At 40.6% G+C, this 25,945-nt stretch overlaps 1 protein-coding gene across 3 annotated transcripts in view; it reads right to left on the reverse strand.

Annotated features, from left to right (window-relative positions):
• Nucleotides 1–25,945, reverse strand: part of LOC132825368 (Na(+)/H(+) exchange regulatory cofactor NHE-RF2) — a 127,987-nt gene that overhangs the window by 2,874 nt on the left and 99,168 nt on the right. For all 3 annotated transcript variants that reach the window (XM_060840553.1, XM_060840552.1, XM_060840554.1), the window contains 3 exons: nt 5,584–5,763; nt 5,298–5,451; nt 3,833–3,876 (listed from right to left, as the gene is read on the reverse strand). In XM_060840553.1, the coding sequence (XP_060696536.1) occupies nt 3,833–3,876; nt 5,298–5,451; nt 5,584–5,763 (378 nt within the window). The remainder of the gene's footprint in view (nt 1–3,832; nt 3,877–5,297; nt 5,452–5,583; nt 5,764–25,945) is intronic.

Below are 25,945 nucleotides of genomic sequence, written 5' to 3' on the forward strand. Positions count from 1 at the left end.
GGGTCCCCAGCTTGCAGAGTTTCCAAAACCAGGTGTTGTTCATAATAAATCCAATTGGAAATTCAGGTGATATATTTTCTTGAACATCTATTTGAATGCAGAACTTATTACCACAGAAAACGTATAGCATAGATATATTCAAGGGGTTAGAAGAATGAGAATTAGGATACATTGATCGGGTGAGACAAAGAGGTGCTGAGGAAATCTTATCTATAGTATAAATAGCAAAACAGTAGTTATAATTTTCAGCATACAAACTGGTCTATATCATACTTGTCTGAATAATAAAAGTTGATTAACTTACTTTCAGATAAGGGTTTTACAATGTTCAACGATACAGATTAATAATTGTGATGCTATTCATAGAAGCAAATTTCTTCAAAAAAACAACCTGGCTTTGCAACTTTAACTAGGGCACTGCTCCAACTGTATTCATATCACAAGAGCATTATGTTTTTAAGTTGGATGTTTCTGCAATCCAATTCATATTATTAATGTCTTCTTAGATCATAATTCCTATAATTTAACTAAACAAATTTCACTTAACCATCTGATTAGACCTTTTGATGCAGTCACGTGAAGAAAATGCAAGATACTCTTAGAAATAATCACTGTCCTTTATACAATATGAAACACCCTCAAAGAGCTGAAGAATACCAAGGTCTGCAATTAAGTTCGCTCTAATTTGCGGGGAACTGGGCTTTTAATTATAGTCTTGTTTCAGGAAATATATGCCATCATTGTATCTCACCGTGCTGGAAAGTTCAAAATAATTCCTTTCAACTAACTGCTAAATCAAGAAAATAACGTCAAAACCTGTGTGTATTTTAACTCATTATAGTAAAGGGGTTTCTCCATTAATCTTTGAAGGAAGAAATTAAATCAAATCAGAACATTCTGTGTAAGAGGATTAAACTTTAAACCAATGATATGAACTGTAACTGATATACTTCGCAAGTTCCTAATGCAATACATGTGCCATTGCTGGTGACCTGCATCAGTTATTTATGAATGCTCAGAGGCTGCTGATAGTCTGATGCAACTAACTGCAGTGCAGAGTGCAACTCCTGTCCTTCTGCAAAACTAAAATCCTTTCACAGGGCAATATTCTGTCTCTGCCTGTCACATGAAATGAATTTGTTTTGAATTAGATCAATTAGCACAGAAAAATTGATGGTGCTGTTGGCAGGCTGTGTCAGAGTTTGCCTCAGTGTCTCACATCTTCAAACAAGGCACTTTCTGATCTGTTAGCCCCTGCTAGTGCACTGCATGCACATTTGATACTTGCTCTCCTCACTCTCAAAATCCACTCAAGTGATAAGCTTTCTGCAAACTTGCATTGCTGAAGAAGAGCAGTCACAATTACGTTGCTTTGAGTTGGAGTCTGACAATATTCATTATTTGTGCAGGTTTCACGTCACTAAATGTCTTTCAATGCAAAACTGAATATGCCACATTTCACAGAATCTAAACCATTAGATAATTTTGGTACAAACAAAATATAATCTGCATAGCTATTTACAATGTCACCGGTGTCACCTAACAGAATCAGTGACACTTAATATCACAAAACTGCAATGTGATCCACATGATCCAATTAGTTGACAGGTTAAAAGTTATTAAAATATATTTACAGGAAATAACATGGTTGAAAATATTCACAGCATCAAGGTATCAAAAATCTTGTAGTTATATAGTACCTACAATGTGGCAAAATGTCCTAAGGAATTTGGAGTATGTAGCTCTAATTACTACAGACGGGACTTACCATAATCTCTCACAATTGAGATACTAGCATACTATCAGTGACTGAGGACTCCTGTACTAGAGACCGTTCTGACCTTACAAAGAAGCATACCCTGTAGAATTAAAACACCCATCTTCTCATCAGTGTGACTAGATAGGACATGGTTTCTCTTGCCTGAGGCAAACACCTATAAAAGGTGATAAATATTAACAAGGATTAAAAATTTACAAACTTCTTTTTTTGTACAAATCAACAATTGTCTGGACTGTAATTAATCGTTAAAATTAAGAATTTATGGATATTCAATTAGTGAACAATAGAACACTGGCAAGAGGAGGGTAGGAGAACAAACATTATGACAGGAATTTAATGGGATAGATGCATACAGTGCCCCCTGTACTGACTGGGGTTTATACACTGTCATTGCCGATCCTTCTTGAAGTAATCGCATGCAACAGATGGAATTTTGGAAACATCATTGACATTGTTCCTTGGTTGACACCCCTTCACGTGTTGCACTTGGGGTTTTCTTAGAAAATTGGGGCACTTGATGAGTGTAAAGGCAATGACCACTTCCATATGACTCTCAGACTAGTTATTTTAGTAAAATCACATTCGTACCTATATGTTAATACCAGTCTACAAAGTGATTTACCTAGCTGTTGTCAATGAAGAATGAACTCAATCCTCTAAATCCTGTGGTTGACTCGAATTTAAGTTGGAAATGTGGAAAATTTTGTCAAAATCTATGTGATCATTAGAAGTTCTGAAATAAGAGGTAATCCTGTAAATCCTTCTATTCCCAAAGCAAGATGGGACGTTGTTTGCCTGTCTTTCTTTACCAGCTTCTCATTGTTCCAAGAAGTAAAAATTGATTCCTTCAATAAATAACTAGAATGCTTATATCATCATCAGGGTGCTAATCCATGCTCAGATATTTGCTTTCCATTTTATGTTTTCAAAATGCCAGCATAAAAAAATTACTGCATTTTTTCCTTGTTTTTCATTGTTGATTGTTGGTTCCCCTTTTCTCTTGTTGTTGTTGCTTTAAATGTCTGTAGCACTTGTGCTAAATAAAAAGAGGTTATGTCATGCATGCCTCATTTTTGCATGTTTCTGAAAATCAAGGTCATGTGATCGACCAACATCTGGCAAGACCTTATTAATATGAAAAACGTTGTTGGTGTTTTTTCTGTGCTTTGTTTGAGCTGTACTTCAACACTTGCAAAACTCCCTTTCTAAAACAAATAGATTGACTATCGCCTCCCATTCAAACTTTAAAAAAAAAGACAGTATTCACTATTCTTTTTGCATGGAAGAGATAGTGAGCTTCAGTGAAGGTTTTAGCACTTTAGTCTTCATCATGAGTGTAACTTCACCTCCAAATGTAGATAGAGGATGAGGAATTATTGTTGGGGGGGGGGGGGGGGGGGGGGGGGGGGGTGGAATGCTTCAAATTTCCACTTTCAATACCATCTTTTATAGTACCAGCTGTTACCATTAATGTTTGGTGCCTAATTACTGTCAGAATGTCTTGGATTCATGAATCAAATTTCACAGCCTGTATGATTTAATCTGAGTGATATTCCATATGTTAACTCTCAAAATATTATCATAAAGACTAACTTCTTGGTGAGATAGATACCTTGAAGCTTATTAATATTACTAACCACTTACATTGCTACAAGATCACTGACTTTCACATAGTCTGGTTCTACAGTTATTGACATTACTGTACATTATGTAAAAATAGTCATCATTGACCTGCTAGATCTTCTCTCTTACCCAGAGTGAGAATTTGGAACACACTGCCACAGGCTATTTTCAAAGCGAGTAGCATAGATGTATTTATAGGAAGATGAGAACAGTTTTGCCAATAAGACTGGAGAGAGCTTAAGCATAAATGCTGGCATGGTCTGGTTAGGCTGAATGGCCTAATCCTATGCAATTCCTACATAAGAGTATCTTCTGGGCTTTGCAATGAGACCGACAGAAGAATTCTTAATCCACAACTTTCAATATGCACCTTGTAGAGTTAGAATTACATTTGCTTCCGGCATCAGCCATCGCTGAATCATTACTCACCTGTGTTCGCGGTGATCCATTTGCCAGCGGTTGTGGCAAAGGCCCTGAAATGAGAAGAAGGCAGCAAGTTAGAACTGAACAACACTTTCATATTGCCTTCCAAAGTACTCCTTATGCTAAATGACAGAAGTTGTGACAATTTTCATTTTGTTACCGAGAAGCTGACAACATCTACAAAAGTCACCTCTGCAAGTTCAAATCTCACCAAGACAAGTCGTGAAATTGAATCCTCTCTGATGTGTTATGGCCTGCCAACACAGCCATAATCACTACATTGTTGATACTGGAGCACTGCTGTGGAACTGTCTTGAAGCTGCAGACTTTAATAGCACAACCGACTTGAATATTGCTTCACCAAGGGGTGATTTAATTGGTTCATCCAAGATCAGTAACTGTTTATGACCAGCTCGCCTGACAATGACATGGCACTATTTGATGCAATATAAACAGACTGAATTACTCCACATGCTGCATACATCCAAATACTGCAAAGTCTTGCATTCAATGGAAATGAGCTCAGGAACAGCTACATTTAGTTCGAAGTGGTGACTTGTTTAACTAAAAATATATATTTTTTAAAAAGACATTACTCATAAATCTTAATTCTTTCAACAAGTTTATTGTAAAGTAGCGTGGTACGGGCTGATGCCAATTACTGTTTCCATCTTTGGGATTTCATTTCCAATCCTCCATAGGATTAAAATCTATTTTGCCTTCAGGCTGGAAGCATCAAAACGATGCAACCTTGGACAGTCTCGTCTTCATTCTTGGCTACATGTATCATTTATGAATTTACATGTATAAATTCTAGACCTACAAGTTACAAGATGGTGAATTCAGTTAGACCAGCATTTCTGGAAAGCCTTTCACCCTCTAATTCTTCTATTACCGATTAGTTCAGTTCCTTCTTAAAAAAAAAGGGTGCAGCCAAAATCTACATAGTTTTGTTTTACTCCAACTGATTAGACAGTTCAATGGTAGGACTGATTGTGTAACTGCCTGGTCAGAGTCAGGGCTGGATAAACTATTAAGAAATTCACACTCAGAAGGACATCAGTATCTTTACTCAGCAGTAATGATCTTCAACCAACGAAATCAGAAAAACTCAGCAGTTCAGACAGCATCTATGAAGGGATTGCATTATTAATGTTTTGGATAGTTACCCTACTTCAGAACCAGTTCAGATTTCCATAAATAAGCTTTTAAGGGAAATGGGGCCATGGAACATACAGCAGGGATATGAAAAGAAAGAACATGGCATTGGACAAAGCATAATTGTTCTTTCAAAGAGCCAGCACAAATGTATTGGGCAGAATGGCCTTATTCTGGTGCTGTTGTTTTCTAGGGTAGCTTGCACAGAAGGTGAAGAGTAGCCCCTTTTCAAATAATGAAATAGGGCTGCACGGAATTTAAGCATTCGATTTTCTTCTTACAGGACTGAGTGAAGTTTAGTGGCGATTCTCACCTTTCAAATGTGATTCAGTTGGAGTTATTCCAAGTTTCTTGAAGTACTGATCTGTTTCTGGATCCACCACCAACAGCCTAGCCTCTTCTTCACAGGCCTTGATATGAGCTACAACTTCACTATGCTTCTTCCCTTCAATGTTCACACCATTCACCTGCAAAAGAGGCAGCTGGTAAATGCATGATTTTTACGAAACATCTGTTAGATCCCAACTATCTTTGAAGGGCCAGTAGAGTCAATAATGAATGATGCCAAATTACAGAGAGTTTGGAAAAGGTCTAGTTACCTCCACAACTCTGTCCTGAGGCCGCAGGCCAGCTTTAGCAGCACAGGAATCTGGATCGACAGATCGGATATATTGCCCTGGTTTTGCTTTCTCACTGTGAAGGTTAAAGCCGTAGCCATTTTGGCACTTCTGCATGCAGCACAACCGAGGGCACAGTTCTTTGGTTTGTCCATTGACTAACTGCAAAATAACGAGAAAACAACGTGTTTTTCAAAAGCACGGAGACTCTCCAGCGCCTCACCGCATCAACAAACATCAGCAGCACTTTTAAACAAGATCACAAAGCAGGCAAGGAGGTTCTGCTTGTGCAACTCAAAGGTTTCTGTAATTTGTACACATTAGAGAAAGGGGCCTGCAGCAGTGAACCGATCACAGCCCCATGCTACAAGAATCTAGTCAACTGGGAGGGTCAGTAAGAATGCGGCAGTACTAGGGGTCAGTATAGTTAAGTGGACGAACAGTTTTCCACAGTTCAGACTGAGTCTCAATGGTTGTGTTGCCTGTCTGGTGCCCTGGTTTAAGATGTATGGGAGGTGGAAGATCCAGTTGTTGAGGTCCATGTAGGTGTCAGTGAGATATGCAGGATTAGGAAAGAGAAGCTATATAAGACCATAAGACATAGGAGCGGAAGTAAGGCCATTCGGCCCATCGAGTCCACGCCGCCTTTCAATCATGGCTGATGGGCATTTCAACTCCACTTACCAGCGTTCTCCCCGTAGCCCTTAATTCCTCGAGACAATAAGAATCTATCAATCTCTGCCTTGAAGACATTTAGCGTCCCAGCCTCCGCTGTACTCTGCGGCATCGAATTCCACAGGCCCACCACTCTCTGGCTGAAGAAATGTCTCCGCATTTCTGTTCTGAATTGACCCCCTCTAATTCTAAGGCTGTGTCCATGGGTCCTAGTCTCCTCGTCTAATGGAAACAATTTCCTAGCGTCCACCCTTTCCAAGCCATGTATTATCTTGTACGTCTGTATTAAGTCTCCCCTTAATCTTCAAAACTCCAATGAATACAATCCCAGGATCCTCAGCCGTTCCTCATATGTTAGACCTATAGGGAATAAGTGCAGCTAGGGGCTTAAATTAAAAAAGCAGACACCCAATAATCTGTTTTTATTTACATATGCCACAAGCAAATTGATGTAAATAAGATTAGAAAATTGAATGCATGATGCAAATAGCGGTGTGGGAGAAATAGGTTTTGATTGATGGAACACTGACATGGAAAAAAATGGGAACTGCATCACTGGAGTGGAATAACTAGAGCAGTAGAAATAGACTTTAAACTAAACAGCAGGGAGAACGAAGCATGTGAGGGGAAACATGGAAAATAAAAGGGAGTCTATAAAATGTAATAGACCAGAATAACTATTCTGCCAACAATCATCACAGTATGGCAGGAAGGAACCGAATGTGCAAACACAAGAAAACACCAGATGATAAGGCCAAAGATTGCAAAAATGGTTTAAAAAAAAAATTAGAAGTCTGCATCTTAACGCACACAACATTTGTATCAAAATGATGAATTGTCAGCAATGGTAGAAATAAATGCATACAACATGATTGTCATTACAGAGGCATGGGTACCAGGTGACCAAGTCTGGGACCTGAATGTTGAAAGGTACTTGCCATTTCAAAACAACAGGAAGATAGGAAATGGTGACAAGGTAGCTTTGTTAATCAAGGATGATATTGGTACAGCAGCAGATGATTTTAGCTAAAAACAGCAAGATATGGAATCAGAGTCGAGGGTTTGATGCTGGAAAAGCATCCAAGGAGCAGGAAAATCGATGTTTTGGGCATAAGCCCTTCATCAGGAACGGGGCTTGAGAGGCGAGGGGTGTTGAGAGATAGATGGGAAGGGGGTGAGCCGGGAAGGTAACTGAGAATGCAGTACTTAGATGAAGGGGAGGGAGAAGGTGATAGGTCGGAGAGGAGGTGGAGCGGATAGATGGGAAGAGTGATGGACCAGTCAAGAGGGTGGTGTGCAGTTGGAGGAAGGGGACTGGGATAATGTGGGGGAAGGGGAAATGAGGCAACTGTTGAAATCCACATTGATCCCATGTGGTTGCAGGGTCCCAAGGTGGAATATGAGTCATTCTTCCTCCAGGTATTGGGTAGTAAGGGTTTGGCGATGGAGGAGGCCCAAGATCTGCATATCCTTGGCAGAGTGGGAGGGGGGAGGTGAAGTGTTCGACCACGGGGCTGTAGGGTTGGTTGGTGCAGGTATCCCAGAGATGTTCTCTGAATTGATCTGCAAGGAGGCATCCTGTCTCCCTGATGTAGAGGAGACCACATTAGGAGCAACAGGCTGCAGTAGATGAATTGGTGGAGGTACAGGTACATTTCTGTCAGATGTGGAAAGCCTTGAGGCCTTGGACAGAGGTGAGGGGAGTTGTGTGGGTCAGGTTTTGCGCTTCCTGCGGTAGCAGGGGAGGTGCCAGGAATGGGATGTGGGATGGTGGGGGCATGGACCTGGCAAGGGAGTCACAGAGGGAATGGTCTCTCCAGAATGCTAATAGAGGTGAGGAGGGAAATATATCTCTGGTGGTGGGGTCCATTTTTAGATGGCAAAAGTGGCGGAGGATGATGCGACGTATGCGGAGGTCAGTGTTGTGGAAGGTGAGGACCAGGGGGATTCTGTCCTTGTTGTGTTGCGAGGGGTGGCATTCAAGGGTGGTGGTGCGGGAAGTGGAGGAGATGCACTGGAGGTTATCAACCACCATGTTGGAAGGGAAATTGTGGTACTTGAAGGAGGTTGTCATCTGGGATTTTCTAAGGTGGAATTGGTCATCCTGGAAACAGATGCTGCAGAGGTGGAGGAATTGGGAATAAGGGATAACATTTTTTTTACAGGATACAGGGTGTGAGGAAGTGTAGTCTAGATAGCTGTGGGAGTCTATGGGCTTGAAGTAGATGTCCATCGTTAGTCGGTCACCAGAGATGGAGATGGAGGAGTTCAGGAAGGAGAGGGAGGTATCAGAGATGGTCCAGGTGAATTTGAAGTCAGGGTGAAAGGTGTTGAAGTTGGTGAACTGTACAACCACCTGAAAGGAGCATGAGGTGGTGCCGATACAGTCATCGATGTAGCGGAGGAACAGGTGGGAAATGGTGCCCGTGTAACTGCAGAGGATGGACTGTTCCACGTATCCGACAAAGAGGCAGGTATAGCTGGGTACCATGCAGGTGCCCGTGGCTACCCCTTTGGTTTGGAGGGACATCCAGTCCATGTACACATCCATCCGCTACAACAAAGGCCTCCAAGCCTCGATTCTTCTTCTCATGCCATCCCAACCAGTACCCTTCCACCCACACCCTCATCCGCCCGGCTGAACTGGCCCTCACCCTCAACAACTTCTCCCTCCAATCCTCCCACTTCCTCCAAACCAAAGGGGTAGCCATGGGCACCCACATGGGAACCAGCCATGCCTGTCTCTTTGGCAGATACATGGAACAGTCCATCTTCCACGGTTACACCAGCACTATTCCTCACCTTTTCCTCCGCTACATTGATGACTGTATTGGCACTACCTCGTGCTCCCACCAGGAGATCGGACAGTTCATAAAATTCACCAATACCTTTCACCCAGACCTCAAATTCACCTGGACCACTCCCTCCCCTTCCTGGACCTCTCAGTCTCCATCTCTGGTGACCAACTACCACCGACATCTACATCCCACAGCTACCTAGACTACATCTCCTCCCACCCTACCTCCAGTAAAAACACCATCCTATACTCCAAATTCCTCCACTGCATCTATTCCTAGGATGACCAATTCCAACATAGAAAGTCCCAGATGGCCTCTTTCTTCCAAGATCACAATTTCCTGTCCCATGTAGTCGTGATGCTCTCCAGCGCATCTCTTCCATTTCCCGCACCACCACCACCCTTGAACCCCATCCCTCACAACACAACAAGGACAGAATCCCCCTGGTCTTCACCTTCCACAACACTAACCTCTGCATACATCGCATCATCCTCGGCCGCTTCTGCCACCTAAAAATGGACCCCACCACCAGAGATATATTTCCCACCTCACTTTTATCAGCATTCTGGAGAGACCATTCCCTCTGTGACTCTCTCGCCAGGTCCACGGCCCACACCATCCCACATTCCATTCCCAGCACCTCCCCCAACCACCACAGGAAGTGCAAAACCTGAGCCCACATCACTCCCCTCACCTCTGTCCAAGGCATCAAGGGATCCTTCCACATCTGACAGAAATTTACCTGTACCTTCACCAACGTCATCTACTGCAGCCTGTTGCTCCAAATGTGGTCTCCTCTACATCAGGTGTCCACTTCTGGGACACCTGTACCAACCAACCCTACCACCCCGTGGTTGAACACTTCACCTCCCCCTCCCACTCCCACTCTGCCAAGGGCATGCAGGTCCTGGGCCTCCTCCATTGCCAAACCCTTAACAACCGACACCTGGAGGAAGGACGCCTCATATTCTGCCTCGGGACCCTGCTACCACATGGGATCAATGTGGATTTTAACAGTTGCCTCATTTCCCCACCCCCTACACTAGCCCAGTCCCCTTCCTCTTGACTGGTCCATCACCTTTCCCATCCCTCCACTCCACCCTCCTCTCCAATCTATCACCTTCTCCCTCACCTTCACCTACCTATTGCATTCTCAGTTACCTTCTCTCTAACACCATTCCCCCCTCTCCCCTCTCATTTATCTCTCAGACCCCTGGCCAACAAGCTTCATTCCTGATGAAGGGCTTATGCCGAAAATGTCAATTCCCTTGGTCCTCGGATGCTGCTTGACCTGCTGCGCTTCTTCAGCACCACACTCTCGACTCTAATCTCCAGCATCTGCAGTCTTCACTTTCTACAAGATTTGGAATCAGTCTGGGTAAGTGATAAGAAATAGAAAAAGTTAAAATTCTATTGAGAGAGTAGTTTATACGCCCCTCTAACAGTTACACTATTGGGTCAGAGTACACAGGCAATTTTTTTAAAAAGGGCACATGCAGAGATTGCAATAAGTACGAATGACTTGTACGACACGTAGAATGGGCGGCACGGTGGCACAGTGGTTAGCACTGCTGCCTCACAGCGCCTGAGACCCGGGTTCAATTCCCGACTCAGGTGACTGACTGAGTGAAGTTTGAACGTTCTCCCCGTGTCTGCGTGGGTTTCCTCCGGGTGCTCCGGTTTCCTCCCACAGTCCAAAGATGTGCGGGTCAGGTGAATTGGCCATGCTAAATTGCCCGTAGTGTTAGATAGGGGTAAATGTAGGGGTATGGGTGGGTTGCGCTTCAGTGGGTCGGTATGGACTTGTTGGGCCAACGGGCCTGCTTCCACACTAAGTCTAAATCTAAAAAAAAAATGGACAAACAGATTGGCAAAAGTAGCCTGGAAAAGGAGTTTGCAAGTTGTATTTGGAACAATATCTAAACCCATTCAGGTATTGCGCTATTCTAGACCTAGCAGCTTCCAATGAGACAGGTTTGATCAATAACCTCAAAGTAATGGAACCTCCAGTGATAGCAAGCATAACATAACATTTCACATTCAGTTTGAAGGGAACAAGTTGGATCTAAAGCTAGTATTTTAAACATAAATGACAAGAACTATAAAAGGACATTAAGGTAGAGCGAGCTAAAGTGAACTGAGAAATTGAGGTTAAAGATAGAACAGTAAAAGTTGATAGACTTTTAAGATGATATTTATTAACCCTCAGCAAAGGTGGATCCCAGTGAGAAAGAAAGGCTATTTGAGAAGGACGTATCACCCATGTCTAAGAGTTGTACCAAATTGAAACAAATATTGAACCAAACTATAAATATTAGTCGCAGATCAGAAGATTGGGCAAATTCTAAGCACCAGAAAGAAGGGTGACAAAAGGGAGCAAAAAGGTAGAGTATGAAAGAAATTCAGCTAGTATTACAAAAGCAGATAAGAGGAGTTTCTACATACAAAGGAATAACTAAGGATTGTATTGGTCCTCGAGAGATTGAGTTCTGAGGAGTTGATAATGGAGAACAAGGAAATAACAGCAGTGCTGAGAAAGTGCTTTGCATATATCTTCACTAGCAAACTTTCCATAGACACTTGAAAATCAAAACATGACTGAAAGAGATAAGTTTAAAACAAGGCAGGGAGAAGTTGCTGGGAAAACTATTAGACCCAAAGGCTCACGAGTCTCCAGGATCAAATAGTCTGTATTTTTGACTCTTAAAAAGGTATAGCTGAAGAGAAAGTGAAGGCATGTGTTACAATTTTCCAAAGCATCTTAGATTTTGGAAGAGGCCTAGCGGAGTGGAAAGTAACAATATAACAACTTTATTCAAGAAAGGAAGGAAACCAAAAAGGAGTCTAACATCCTTCATTGGGAAAATGGTTAGAATCCAATACTAGGAAGGTTAATGATTTTATTACTAATGTTACGTAGCTTATTTTACCAATTACACTAACATGGGTACAGGAAAGCAAGTTGTCAAGGAAGTAGAGATTCTGCAAAGGGGTGCAACTTGCCCATTTACGGTCTAACACTTTCTTTCTCCAGATATTTCCACATCTTCTGAGTTTCTCCAGTAGTTTGTTTTTAATTTTTCATTTACCAGGTCACTTTTTAAGATAACAAGACTGGTTTGTAACCTCCATTTAATATAATTTCAACTGAAACCAAAAAGTATTCAAGCTATAGGTACTCGCCCAAGCTAAATATACATCAATTCCTCAAACTTCGAAACTGAAAGCACCTACAGTACAATATTGTAGGAAATGTCATAGTGATTCTACTTCAAAAATTACTTCATTAACTGTGAAGTACTTTGGCATGTCTAGTGGTTGTGAATGGCACTATATAAATTAATATCTCATGGAACATAGAACATTACAATGCAGTACAGGCCCTTCGGCTCTTGATGTTGCACTGACCTGCGAAACCAATCTGAAGCCTATCTAACCTACACTATTCCATTTTCATCCATAGGTTTATCCAATGACCATTTGAATGCCTTTAAAGTTGGCCAGTATCCTGTTGTTGCAGGCAGGGCATTCCATGCCCGTACTACTCTGAGTAAAGAAACTACATCGGACATCTGTCCAAATCTATCACATAGGGTTTTTTTCCCCCACCTATCTCCAATAGTCCAAGTCTAGATTTCTATTTTTGCAATGAGTGAGCAGTCAGCAAAAATTAGATAACACAAACACATGAACCAGGAAAAGTCAAGTGTTTCATTACATATTGCACTTCAGTCACCTAATATTTCAACTTTTGGCTGAAGAAACATTAATTAGCCTTATTGGAACAGTGCCCTATATGGAAAGGAAAACACACTACACAACATTGTCAAACAGTTTTCTTTGCTTTTAATCAGTTTGTTCTCAGGCCAATGCACAAGGATAACTTTTTCCAAAAGATTGTCCTTGACACAAACCCTTGCCTGCCAGAAGCACAAAGAAAAACTTTCCATCAACAGGAGCTGCAGCTGGGAAAAGAAAAATCAACTTTATATTGACCAATTCCCACAAGTATTTTATAATAGAGATATCCATGTGTCAAATTAAGCAGCAAAAAGCTTTTTAAAAAAAGAGAAAGTCAGAAAAGGGTTTGATTAGCACAAATTTATAGTTTAGCACAAATATTTAAGTATTCATCTTTCCTACATCCAAAGATGTACGGATTAAATGGATTGGCCAAGGGGAATGCAGGGTTATGGGGACAGAGGAGGGGATGGGTAAGCTCTTCAGAGGGTTGGTGTGGACTTAATGGGCCAAATGGCCTGCTTTCACACTAGAAGGATGATGATTCTCTGGATCCTTCCATCTGCTCAGAAATCAATTGCCCCACTGGGGAAGAATTCTGTTCTTTTTTTTCCAGCGTTGTTAACTCAAGTGCGATTCCAACTAGGTGCTGGAGTTATTTTTAAAGTCAAACTGCCTGAACGCATTCGGACACACCTCCAGGGCAGGAGAGATTTTAGCCCAGATCTACTGGCCTGGAGATAAGGACATTACCACTGTGCCACAAGAAGACCCTCAAGAACTCAGCATTTTTTTTTTTAAAAAACCAAGTTACCCAAGTATTGCTTACCAAGGGAAGAACTCCACTGTGATTTTTTAAATCAAGAATGTTATAACACACCTTGAACCCAGTCCTCCTGGTGTAGAGGTAGGGATACTACCACCGTGCTATAAGAGTCCATACTTGAACTCCGCTCTTAATTTTTATTTTGCATAATCTATTGTTCTAATCAAAGTGTTCAGTGATGTTATTACATAACTCTGAAGTAGGTGGGACTTGAACCCAAACTCACTTCTTAAATACAAAAGTCCAATGAACATTACCTGGCCTAAATCAACTCTGCAGCTGGTCTGTTTGAGTGTCAAAGGGGCTAGCATTTCTAACTCTGTTGGATTCCCTCAGTTAAGGGAAAAAAAAGTTGTATTGATATCGATTTAAAAACAATGATATATTCCCACTGTTTCCAGAGTGAGACATCCTTCTTCGAGGATCATCAACAATGTTTCTATCAAGGCATTGCTCAAAGTCATACCAATGTCTACGCACCTAAACAGAGGTTCTTTCTAGTACCTGCTTTAAACTGTCTCTATTTTCACTTACACGTTTCATAGAATGTATACTATCAATGTAAGATTCTACTAGGATTCTTCTTTCAGTCTTTCTTTTTAATGTAAAGTATTTCTTCTAAAAGCTCAGACAAAAAGGACTCCACATCAACGTCACTTAAAGCCAGAGATTCAGAAGCTAACAAACTCTTCACCATTCTTATTTTCTCTACCTCCCATGTCAAGGGGTAACTTTTCCAATTTTCTCCCACAAGAGATATCACAAATCCCCCAAAACTGGAAAATCCATCACCAACATTTGCATTTGAGAAGTCCATAATTTCATATTTTTGCAATCAACCAAAGCAGAGAAACTTGATCATAACCTTCTCGATTTTCAAGAACTTAAAAGGATTTTAAATTCACTCAAGATATTTCCCACCTTTTTTTTGTTCACTGCCAGACTAAGTTCCAACACAGCAAAACCTGCATCTCATCAGGTCAGGTCTGTGCACCTAACGAGTTCAGCTGTCCAATTCAGCTGTTCCATCTCATCCTAAGCAGCAACCTCATCTTTCAAACCAAATCTAGTACGACTAATTGCAATAGCATTTACATTTTCCAAATAAAACTTTTAGTGTAGAATGACATTTCACCTACCCTGCTTAATTTCCAATCCCATATATTTGAAACACCAGCCGCCTGACAGCCAATTTTGGATCCTTTCCTAACTCAATTGATAATCTTTTCTTCAAAGTCATTGGTGCCTTCCCTCCTGACAGAAAATCATTCTCACGTATCATAAAGATGCCTGAAATCTTTCGATTATAGTGCCAAGAGAACATTAACATGTCCACCTTCAGTTGCAAACACCCCAGCATTAACTGAACTGCCTTTACTGAAAAATATCAGACTCAAGGAACATTATTTAACCCTTAAATACATTCGTGAAATTTCCTGCTGTATCCCTGATGTTTCCTTTGGGGGTTGAAAGGATACTTCCCGCTTGAGCGGATTACCCTGAAGGAAAGTCACCTTGCTATCTATAGAATTACACTTCCAAGGAAAGATTGTCAAAAACAAAAAAGACATTTATAACTTCTTTTACAACTGTAGGAGTGCTCACCCGAAATCTGTTCCCCCTTACATTCCTCAACACTTCATTTACTGACCCAGCCTTGGCCTTTTGGGTCCCATATGGTAGGACATTTTCCATATAACTCCATCTGTGTGACAAAGTCAATTGACCTCAATGATCAGCCTCTGAATACATTCAGTTCTTTCCAATTCTGTAATTCTTAGTCTCTTTAATCATTCGAAACTATCTTCCATTGCATTGTAAGCCACAAGCACCCCTCAGTCATGGGATCATCTACCTTAAATCCCTTGTCCAAGAATGCTCTCCATTACCCCCACTAACTGGTTGCCTCGATTGGCTTGACCTCTTTGCTCATGCTGAGAGCATGAATATTCTTATTGGAATATTCCTATCAGGATGTCTACATGAAATCCTCTTACTGTACATGACTGTTTCCACCAAAAATGTACTCTCCAAATCAGTACAGGAAGTGTGCGTTCCAGTTCTCCACCCTCATAGCACATAGAGATGTCCAACCCGTCCATGCCGACCAGGTATCCCAACCCAATCTAGTCTCACCTGCCAGCACCTGGCCCATATCCCTCCAAACCCTTCCTATTCATATACCCATCCAAATGCCTCTTAAATGTTGCAATTGTACCAGCCTCCATCACTTCCTCTGCCAGCTCATTCCACACTCTGCATGAAAAAGTTGCCCCTTTGGTCTCTTTCATATCTTTCCTCTCTCACCCTAAACCTATGCCCTCTAGTTCTGGACTCCCTGACCCCAGGGAAAACACTTTGTCTATTTATCCTATCCATGCCCCTCAATTTTGTAAACCTCTACAAGGTCACCCCTCAGCCTCCAACGCTCCAGGGAAAACAATCCCAGCCTGTTCAGCCTCTCCCTATAGCTCAAATCCTCCAACCCTGGCAACATCCTTGTACATCTTTTCTGAACCCTTTCAAGTTTCACAATATCTTTCCGATAGGAAGGAGAACAGAATTGCACGCAATATTCCAACAGTAGCCTAACCAATGTCCTGTACAGCCGCAACATGACCTCCCAACTCCTGTACTCAATACTCTGACCAATAAAGGAAAGCATACCAAACGCCTTCATCACTATCCTATCTACCTGCGACTCCACTTTCAAGGAACTATGAACCTGCACTCCAGGGTCCCTTTGTTCAGCAATACTCCCTAGGACCTTACCATTAAGTGTATAAGTCTTGCTAAGATTTGCTTTCCCAAAATGCAGCACCTCAGATTTATCTGAATTAAACTCCATCTGTTACTTCAGCCCACTGGCCCATCTGATCCAGATCCTGTTGTAATCGGAGGTAACCCTCTTTGCTGTCCACTACACCTCCAATGTTGGTGTCATCTGCAAACTTACTAACTGTACCTCTTATGCTCGCATCCAAATCATTTATGCCAATGGACCTCTCTTCCTCTCCTGCTGCCAATCAATGGATCAAACCTCCTGTCCCAAACCTGGAATATTTAGAAATTTGTCATTTGCAAAGCCACCTTCATTATTCCCATCAAGTATTTTGTGGGTAATCAAAGCCTATAACAACCTAGCTTTAATGACTTTGTCCACTATCATTGAAAATTGCATATGCTAAAATTAGTTGCCGCATTGAAAAAAAAGAGACATTCCAATCATTATCCAATATCTTCTGCTTCAGGCTAAATAAACCCTTACAACCAGGTGTAGTGGTGTCTTTCAATATTACATTGCTATGCGATCAGAGGGGTTCATATTCTTTGCCCACAATGCCAAGACCCTTTAATAGTGGCCTGATTTTTGAAGAGGAGAGGGCAAATGAGTATAACTGTTTTTGCAGTTTCCAAATATTCCTCTTCTGACCAACAGACTCCTATTTCCCACGGTCAATAATATTTCCTGGAGGTCTTGAAAAGAAACTCTAGGTTTCCTCATTGGAATAGAATAGCGTCCTGAACCTGCAAATTATAGGTTTACAGCTTTACTGAATATAAATGCTTTGTTTGTTCTCCATGGTTTAATGCATTTTCAAAGACTCACTTGATGATCATGGTAAGTCACTCAATGACATCAGCGCTCATGAAGTGTCACAGCCCTGCAATTTCACAGGATAAACCATTCTTAAAAAGGGAGTCAAAAAAACCATTCTCGAATTGAAAGTAGACAGAGCTTTCATATTCTTTGACCCTATTTTTGTCTGTTTTGTTCAGAGTTTCAAGTAACAGCTCAGCTAATTGATGCTATATACTGGAGGTAGAGACACTATGTAATATGGCAGACTTAAATGCATCAACAACTAAGATACTCATTAACTTACTTAAATCTTCAGTCCCTAATATTTTCTTGCCACTCATCCTTACCCTCATTTACCCTCAGAACTATCTGCTTCATAAATTGCTTCAAATACTTAGGGAAGGTGATAGCCTAGTGGTATTATCGCTGGACTATAAATCCAGAACACCAACCCGTTCTGGGAACCTGGGTTCAAATCCTGCCATGGCAGATGGCGGAATTTGAATGAAATAGAAAAGGGGTGACTGGAAGTAAGTATCTAATAGTGACCATGAATCAATTGTCAGAAAAAAACCCATCTGTTCACTAATGTCCTTTGAGGAAGGAAATCTGCCATCCTCAACTGGTCTGACCTACATCTGGCAAGGTAACTCTTAACTGCCTTCTAGGTAATTAGAGATGGACAATAAATGCTGGCGCAGCTGCTCACATCCCATGAATGTATTAAAAAAACAACTCCACCTCATTGGACGATTCATGATGGTGACATTTAGAGTCACACCTGAAATATCTAATAACTATTTCTTGTGGGTTCCTGGGATTCATTCATTGTTTGCTATCTGCATTTGTCTTTGATTCAGAAGTCTATAAAATGGAGACAATACCCCTCAAAATGTCATTCAACAAATTTTATCTTCTAAAGAAGAATGTGGATTTAGACCTCCTTTGACTTTGTAGAATCAGCAAACAGTATTTCATTCTCTCCAGAGTCATATTGGACTCAAAACATTAACTGTTTCTCTCTCCACAGCTGCTGCCAGACCTACTGGTTTCTCCAGTGTTTTCTGTGCTTGTTCAGATTGCCACTAGCAATGTGATTTTGCTTTTATCTTCCAATTTCTGTATCACTGCAGAACTCACAATGTGAGCTGTGATAAAGCAGAAAGAGACTGTGTCCTGATAAACTTCTTCTAAGGACAACAAAAAGTCAATGCGAGATTGAACATCCATTAAAACCCAATGCCAGTCTGTGAGATTTGTGCACACCATCTAATAGTTTAAACACCAGCACTGAATTTCTTCACTCTTTTATATAATGTCTCAAATGCATGATATATTCTTCCAGAGACTGATTATCTACCTTAAATGTGGCACATATTGGCAATGATTTCCAACAAGTTGTGCTTTTTCCTCCAAAGAGAAATTGGAGATTCTCATATGATTTGTGGTCCAACTTTCCATAAATCATACGAGAATTTCCGATTTCTCTTTGGTCACAGAATCAGACTACAGAGTACAGCACAGAAACAGACCCTTCGCTCCAACTCCTCCATGCCAACCAGATATCCTAAATTAATCTAGTCCCATTTGCCAGCATTTGTCCCATATCCCTCTAAACCCTTCCTATTCATATACCCATCCAGACGCCTATTAAATGTTGTAACTGTACCAGCCTCCACTACTTCCTCTGGCAGCTCATTCCATACACGTACCACCCTCTATGTGAAAAAGTTGCCCTTCAGTTGTCTTGAAAAAGCTTCACCCCTCTCACTTTAAACCTATGCTTTCTAGTTTTGGACTACCCCACCTTGGGAAAAAGACCTTGCCTATTCACCTTATCCATGTCCCTCATAAGGTCAAACCTCAACTTCTGATGCTCTAGGGAAAACAGCACCAGCCTATTCTGCCTCTCCCTATACCTCAAATCCCTGGTTACATTTTGATTTTAAACTCTATTTCTAGTTTTACTCCATCCAGGTAAGCATAAAGTCAAAGAATATCTTACTTCTTGTTTAAGAGAAGTGACCAGAATCCATATCTCCACCTCATTTCTCTACTGCTTGTATGGCTCCAATTTGGATACAACCAGCAGATAATCAATTTGTGATCCTAAAGCGTGACTCAACCAGTTTTCTTTAAACAAACATCAGGAACTTTGCTTCTGTCTGAAAAAGGAATTTGCTTCTGCTTTCTTTATCTTCCCACCCAAAAGAGATTGGAGTTGATCCTTTGCTACCATGTTTCATACACAGGTATCCATATGTATCCATATGCTAAATTAGGCAGTAAAAGGCTTTGAGATTACATAGATTTACAATCAAACCTATATAGCTGAAAATGTGTTGCTGGAAAAGCGCAGCAGGTCAGGCAGCATCCAAGGAACAGGAAATTCGACGTTTCAGGCATAAGCCCTTCTTATGCCTGAAACGTCGAATTTCCTGTTCCTTGGATGTTGCCTGACCTGCTGTGCTTTTCCAGCAACACATTTTCAGCTCTGATCTCCAGCATCTGCAGACCTCACTTTCTCCTGTAAATCTATATTGTACGGTACAAGCAAATTTTCAACTTTCCCTCATGTACATGTCCCTGTACAGAAACCAATCACCTCATGGGGAAAGAATTTTGTTTTTAAATACTAAAGTCCAATGAGCATCATCTTACTGCCAACCAACTCTGCAGCTGATTTGTTTGAGCCTTCAAAAGGAGCTGCATTTCCAAATCTGACAAGAAATACAAATTTCACCCATAATATAAAGCCTACAGCTCAAACTAATCCGCCTTGACATCAGAATAGACTTTCAGGCCTATTGACTGCTTTCACTTTAAATTCATAGTCCTATGTGGTGCAATGCCACACAGTGGTGGCAAAGGTGAAAGGCACCATTGTATCCGATTATGCCATCCTGTGAATCAGTGTATATAGACTAAACAACAGAAGGAAAAAGAAAATCACTTTCTCCTCTCAAATAATGCACCCACACAAACATATGAAATGAGAGGAGGCCATATAACATTATGCGCCTGTTCCAGGCTGAAAATAGATTGGAATTATTGAACACTGATGATGGAATAGCAACAGTCACAGAATCTGCCAAGCTGCAGATGCTGGTGATATCCCATCAGTTAGTGTCCCATCTTCACTCGACTACATACAAATCAGATAAGCAGACTTGCTCATCAACTGGGAACAGTCTCCTTCTCTCTCAACCCAAAAAGGGGATCTCCATTGCCACACAGTGGCAGATCACCAACAATAGGAAGCGTGCAGCATCTTCCTGTTGTGGAGTTATTACTACTTTCAGAATTGCTCTGTTTTCCACCTGTGCAGGGGAAGAGATACTGGAGAATACTCATTGAGCCCAAATTGAAGGCGTACATCATGAATCCTGAAAGCTAAAAATGTTTGCAATTGTCATGTGATGACCAATATTGAATTATAGCCTTTACTTAACTCAGTGATCATATTTCATTCAAAAGATAATTGAGTTTTGACTTTTTAAAAAGATGTCAATGAAACTCCATAACATTGCACAAAGACACCACTAATAACAATATGAATGGAAACATAAGTGCAAGTGGTTGTAACCCCACAAAGTATTGAGATATTTAACCCCATTGTATTTAAAACTCTCACCTCTATAAACAGTTAATACTAATGCACAAATTTGCCACAAGTTTGCAGCATCCATCAGTAGGGCAGTGAATCAGTATACCCCCACAAGGTTTGTGACCAGACATATTCCTCACCCATCCATTTAAACTAAACTTGATAGCAGTCATTTTAGCAAGTAAATAAAGCCATCATGACCAAGAGCTGCTGAGGCATTTGCTGACAGTGACTAAGGATGCTTCAGAGAAAGAAGAATGGAGCACACAGTCTGTATAATCCCTCACAGATCCATGGGAATACAGGATGTCAGACACACTGGCCACCTAGTTAATGGATGTGGGACAAAAAAGTAAAGAACTCAAGCTTCATTTGTACAGGAGCTCAGCCAGACTGCACCTCGAGTACTGCGTGCAGCTTTAGTCATATTTCAGGAAAGGTATTATTGCCATTGAGGGAATGCAACGGTTCACCAGTCCAAGGATGGCAGGACTGTCCGGTGTAGAGAGACTGGGCAAACTGAGCATGGATTCTCTGGAATTTCAAAGAATGAGGCAATCTCACTGAAATTTACAAAATACTTCAGGAATAAAAAAAAGTAGAGGATTCCCTGAATCGCAAAGGCTAGAACTAAGGGATACAATTTAAAAATAAGAGGATTGCCATTTAGGACCAAGATTAGCAGTCTTTTCTTGACTCAGAAGCTAGTAAAATCTTTGGAATTCTCTAAGCCAGGGGTTGTGGCAACTCAGTCTTTAGGGTATATTTTAAAAAGGTAAAAGTTGTAAATTTTTAAATATCAATTGTGTACAGGGTTAGAGGATAGTATGGTAGGAGGCACTGAAGGATTCAATCAGGTACGACTGTATTAAATCATTGAATGAGCCCAATGGGCTGAGTGGCCTTTTCCACTTACAATGTTTCTAAGACTGCTTTTCCATCACTGAATTCTGAAGTTGTGTTTCAATCTAATAATACATTTACTGTGAAACACTTTTCAGGAAATAACTAATTTTCCAACCAAAAAAAAAACAAGAAAAATCCTGTTCTATGCATTTTTTAAGAAGGGGCAATTAGCAAATCAGTCACACATGAATAAAACTCTGTTTGATCTCGGTGTGTTAGATAAAATTCATAACTGAACATTTTACAAGCAAACTGCTCCCAATATTTATATCTCTGGCTGCAGGTAGTATATATTATTAGCTCAGCCAGACACTTCCTTACAACTCCCATGTTCCAAATTATTCTCCATTATAATAGCTCACATTAATTTTTTTTAAAAATAAAAGCACATTAGTCACTAGTGCCTATTTTTGACAACTTTCTTTTACTTGACATAATGATCTCAATTCATGAGACACTTATGGGTTCAGCACTCTCCACAAATAGAAATAGTATTTTGCTTTTAAAGTAATCTCAAAATATTCAAATACCATGAGTCTGAGGATTCCTCCACATTACCAAGTTGTAGATGTTTGCAGTTACAGCTTCCAAACACTAGTGAGTCTTTCAGCAGCCTTTCAAAATGTTGTGGTTTTTGGTTGTTCACAAAAAGCACTTTAACATGCTAGTGAAATGCACTGTGATATTAGGCAACGTAGATTGTGGCTGAAATCACCAATTAGTATAGAAGTGAGCGAGCAAGGAACTTTTGATTCCATACCTGCCTGATTGTTTGACTGTCCCAGAGTCAGACAGAGTTTAACTGCATAATACATTCTGCATTTCCAATGCTGGTATAAAGGGCTATTGAAACATCAGATATTATGTTGCTGCTTTGCTGTCTTCCACAATTCATGATACCCAAACTAATTTTAATTGAAGTCCTTTCATTCAGCTACAGTGGGTTCAGTGCATACACGTGTTACAGCTCAGAAAATGTGGTCTTAAGATATTCAATTCGAATCATCACGCACTGACCTTCCCTAAAGTTCAATTACTAAAGGATCATTAAAGAGAAGACATTAACTTATAGAAATCTCCCACAATACAACATGTCTAATTTGACATGGATCTAATGTGGAGACTATAATGTAGGGCAAGAACTGTCCCACATACAACAAGATAAACGACTGGTTAATCTATTTTAGTGACATTGGCATAAGGAGAAATATTTGTTGGAGAACAGATAAACTTCCTACTCTTCTTTGAAGGTTAGATTTGGCTCTTTGACATCCACCTGGCTTTCAAAAAATGATTTAAAAGATATGGATTAATTTGAGACATAGCACAATAATATTTGGCATACTTGGGAGGAATAAATGAGTTTTGGACTCATAATTCCCAAAGTTCTCCATGAATGAGGTTTACTCTGCCTCATGTCTGGGCCTGTTATAAACTGATTTGCTGCGATTAACAACTCCTTGTGTTATTCAATGTCCAAGATAATGGAGGACAAACTAAGTGGAACTTGATCTTTTTCCATCTAGCAATTCCAATGTAACTAACTAGTGCAACAGTTAGACAGGTCCACAGTTTAACAGCTCATTCATCTCTATTGCAAAATGTACTCCAGAGTGCTGCTTTCGTCTGAGACTCAAATGCAAATACTAGAATTTCAAACCTTCCTCTTGCACCCCATCTCTATTGTTGCTTTAAACTTGCAAATCTTGTTTTCAGTTTTTTTTAAAAAATGGACCTGCAGCTTTTGCAGATTCAGCATAGCTCTTTGGTTTAATAAAAAATAAAGCTCACAGCCAAAAAATTCAAGTGCAGGAGTGGAAATGGACACCAACAATACAGGAACATGAGTAGCACAGCAGATTAATCAGCAAAATGATATTTTGTTATGTGAGGACTTTTAAAATTTGTTCATTGCTACCTCCTCAAGGGCAATCAGGGATGGGCAATGAACTGCCCTCTTGAAGTGCTGCAGTCCATAATAAATACTTTGCTTCCCAAGTGGCACACTTTCCGTGCTGCTACATTACCAGTACCTGCCTCCATCATATTTCCTAGCAGCCCATTCTAAACCCTGCATGAAAGATTTATTCCTCACAACTGCCATTGTTTTGTTTGCCCAGCTCTTTACATCTATGCCCTCTCATTCTTTGTTCTTTTATGAACTGCTTCTTTGTAATTACTCTGTCCAGCCAACTTGTGATTTTGAAAACTTGTCTCCAAGGAAAACAGTCCCAACTTCTTCAATCCATCTTCTGAACTGAAGTTGACCCAACTTGTGTTGGACCAGTATTTGCCACTGGGAGTTTTTCAGATTACTTTCCCTTCGGGTTAACCTTCCACCACTAACAATTTCATTTGATTTTCTATACCCTGGTATTGATATTATCATAAACTTTCACTGTATACTATTTTAAAGAAAGTTTCTATTGGTTCACAAACATATGTCAGAAGGTGGTAATGAAATATCAGAACAATCCTGGAGAACTGAAAGCCTGACAACAAGGAAAATCTGATATTCTGGCTAGACTTTGATGATAATTAATTGGAATCAAACATTTTACAGCATAGAAGCCATTCAGTCCCACGTCACGAGAAAATCAGACATCCAAAGCAGTCTACAGCTAATGGTGTCCATTTTACAAATCAAAGAAGTGCAGTCCTTGTCTACATTGCTTATTTTTCCGAACGTTGTGGGGATCTTAGAGGTCAGAGCAGAACAGTAAGATCCAGAACCAGACGCTAACTCATCTGCACTTCAACTGCACAGTGTGGACCCCTGAGCAACTGTGTGGCCTCACAGCTTGGAGGAAACATTCATCACCATTTCAAATGTAGGAAATGCAGGAGTCCATTTCTGTGTAACAACCACCCAGAAAACAACATGACAATGAACAGAAAAAAATTTGTTTTTTTGATATTGACCAAAAGGATAATTATTGACCTGGTCACCGGTGACAACACCTCTCGGGTTTTACTTGAAATAGTGCTGTAGATGGTTTTGCAGAAGAGGGAAGCAGAATGCAGATTCATTTTTCATCTAAAGAAGGGCACCTCCAACAGTGCAACACCAGGGTGTCAGTTTTGATTTTTACTCAAGTCCCTGGAGTGGGAATAGAACTCTCAATCTTCAGACTCAGGAGGTAAAAAAGTGCTGCCAGCTAAGCCCACATTTGACACAAAAACTTGAAAAACACAAAAGCAAGAGGCGGCCATTTGGCCCCTCAATCCAGTCACAGCTAATCTGCCCAGCCCTCAACATCTCATTCTTGCCAGGTCCTCCTAGCCCTCGATTCAAAGTATTTAAAAAAGGAGGTAGATAGAATTTTGTAATATTTTAGTGATCTAGCCTCCCCAGCTCTCGAGTAGAGAATTCCAAACATTTACTTCGCTCTCATGAGAACAAGTTTCTTCATACCTCAATTTAAAATGAGAATCCCTTACTCTAAAAGCCATTAAAGTAACATTCAAGCTCTATCCCTTGCACATGCATTTTCAAATTAACATAGCAAACCTTGAACAGAGATAAACAGAGCTGTTTAAAAGTACTCAAAGAAAGAGGAGTGGGACTAATGGACTAGTCCTTTCAGAGAATCTTAACGATGGATGTTGGTTTGCTCACTGAGCTCAGGAACCTCAACCTGAGCTACAAATCTTCTCAAAACTCACTAATCTTAATGATGGGCTGAATAGCCTCAAATTATTGTTGGATTCTATGAAAGCAATGTCTGATTGTCCCATTCTATCTTCCCATTTCTGAATGTTGCAAAATTGACGAAAGTGCTGCAATATAGTAGCTAGGCTGCACTTTGAGACACCATATCTGTGTGTGATCTTGTTTTTAAATAAATCAGAATCCAGGGAGCTTTAAACAAGACCCCCTTCAGTGTTTGAAAAGTAAATCTGTGCAGATTATTACTAATGACTACTTTATGTTGGAGCTAGGTGGCATGCAGGGTGTGCACTGTCATCGTCTGTTTAGCACAATATGTAGATTCAGGAAGAGTACCTTTAGTTTTTATGACATTGATTAATGGTGCCATCCTACTCAAATACAAAAAGATCACTGAGCTAAATAGACTGACCCAATTTCCTTTGTCTTTCTTTCCTCCTTAAGAGAAAGGCATCTGTTGTTTTATTTTGCCTTTCAGGTTGCATCATTTATAATGTTTGTTGCCATTTCCAATACTTAGTGATGTTTGGCAATTCAT

The sequence above is a fragment of the Hemiscyllium ocellatum genome, chromosome 20, assembly GCF_020745735.1.
Source record: "Hemiscyllium ocellatum isolate sHemOce1 chromosome 20, sHemOce1.pat.X.cur, whole genome shotgun sequence".
NCBI classification, from domain to species: Eukaryota; Metazoa; Chordata; class Chondrichthyes; order Orectolobiformes; family Hemiscylliidae; genus Hemiscyllium; species Hemiscyllium ocellatum.